Source organism: Palaemon carinicauda, chromosome 6 (genome assembly GCF_036898095.1).
Source record: "Palaemon carinicauda isolate YSFRI2023 chromosome 6, ASM3689809v2, whole genome shotgun sequence".
NCBI lineage: Eukaryota > Metazoa > Arthropoda > Malacostraca > Decapoda > Palaemonidae > Palaemon > Palaemon carinicauda.
Genome location: NC_090730.1, coordinates 165837146 through 165838145, shown reverse-complemented (window position 1 = coordinate 165838145; position 1000 = coordinate 165837146). Strand labels below are relative to the sequence as shown.

Sequence of the window (1000 nt, the reverse complement as noted above, 5' to 3'; positions counted from 1 at the left end):
AAATTACCTAGTGTTAAGTTGTGCGGAACCCTGTTCCACTTTGCTTTAGTGAATCTTTATTCACGTATTCAGTGTAGATACTATTTTTTCAAGCATACTTACACATGTTTACAGCTTATATTTTCATATTCCTAGTGTTAAGATGTGCGGAACCCTGTTCCAATTTTGATTTAGTAAATCTGTTTCCACGTTTTTATGGGTTTTTTCCTTTTACCTTTATTAATTGTTTTGTTTGAGCTTGGAAGGCATTCTCTTGTATCTTTTCACCGGCGAACACAGGTCGACCCAGAAAAGGGATTTTGACGAAGGAAAAATCTATTTCTGGGGAGAGACGTGTCGCCCGGTGAAACCCTTCCCTGTTTGTTCCCACCCCGTTCCTTCCAAGCCCTGGTTGGATTACATACAGAAGGATGTCAGGTGGCGCTGGTGTCGGGCGTCGGTGGGGTGATCCAGGTTGGTGCGGTGGAGACCGCTGTAACGGCACACCCTTCTTGAATACACTGACGAAGGAATTATCTAAATGGAAGACGACCTGTGAATAGTGGTTATCACACGGCCTTTCTTTATACACGACGCCCTAAAGGGTGCTCACGCGAGGGGTAGTAACCTCTGCATTCCAATGCTTTATCTTTCTCTGGTATATTTGGAATATATTTATATCAGAAAAGTGACAAGAAGGACCTTTTCACCGGGCGACACAGGTCTCTCCCCAGAAATAGATTTTTCCTTCGTCAAAATCCCTCAATTTCTAACGAGGGTTTACTACCCACACTGCTAGCTAGCGGGGGGTAGGGAGGGTAGCTTGCTACCACTCCCCCTCACACACACCTGTGCTTGAGCTCACTTTGCTTGGAGGAAGGACTTCAAGGGGGACAGGGCTGGCGGGCAAGTTTGGTTAAATAGCTAAGGTTTGTATAGTTAGGAAAAATACAAATTATCTACGAATTTGTCATTTGTTCCGTAACTGGAATACAAACCACATCATTTAATATGGGTGACT

General features: G+C 44.0%; 1 protein-coding gene across 1 annotated transcript in view; it reads right to left on the bottom strand.

Moving 5' to 3' along the window:
* Positions 1-563: 563 nt before the first annotated feature.
* LOC137643329 (uncharacterized) overlaps positions 564-1000 on the bottom strand; it is a 3270-nt gene continuing 2833 nt past the window's right edge. The window contains exon 2 of the mRNA XM_068376165.1: positions 564-634. Coding sequence (XP_068232266.1) covers positions 564-634 — 71 coding nt within the window. The remainder of the gene's footprint in view (positions 635-1000) is intronic.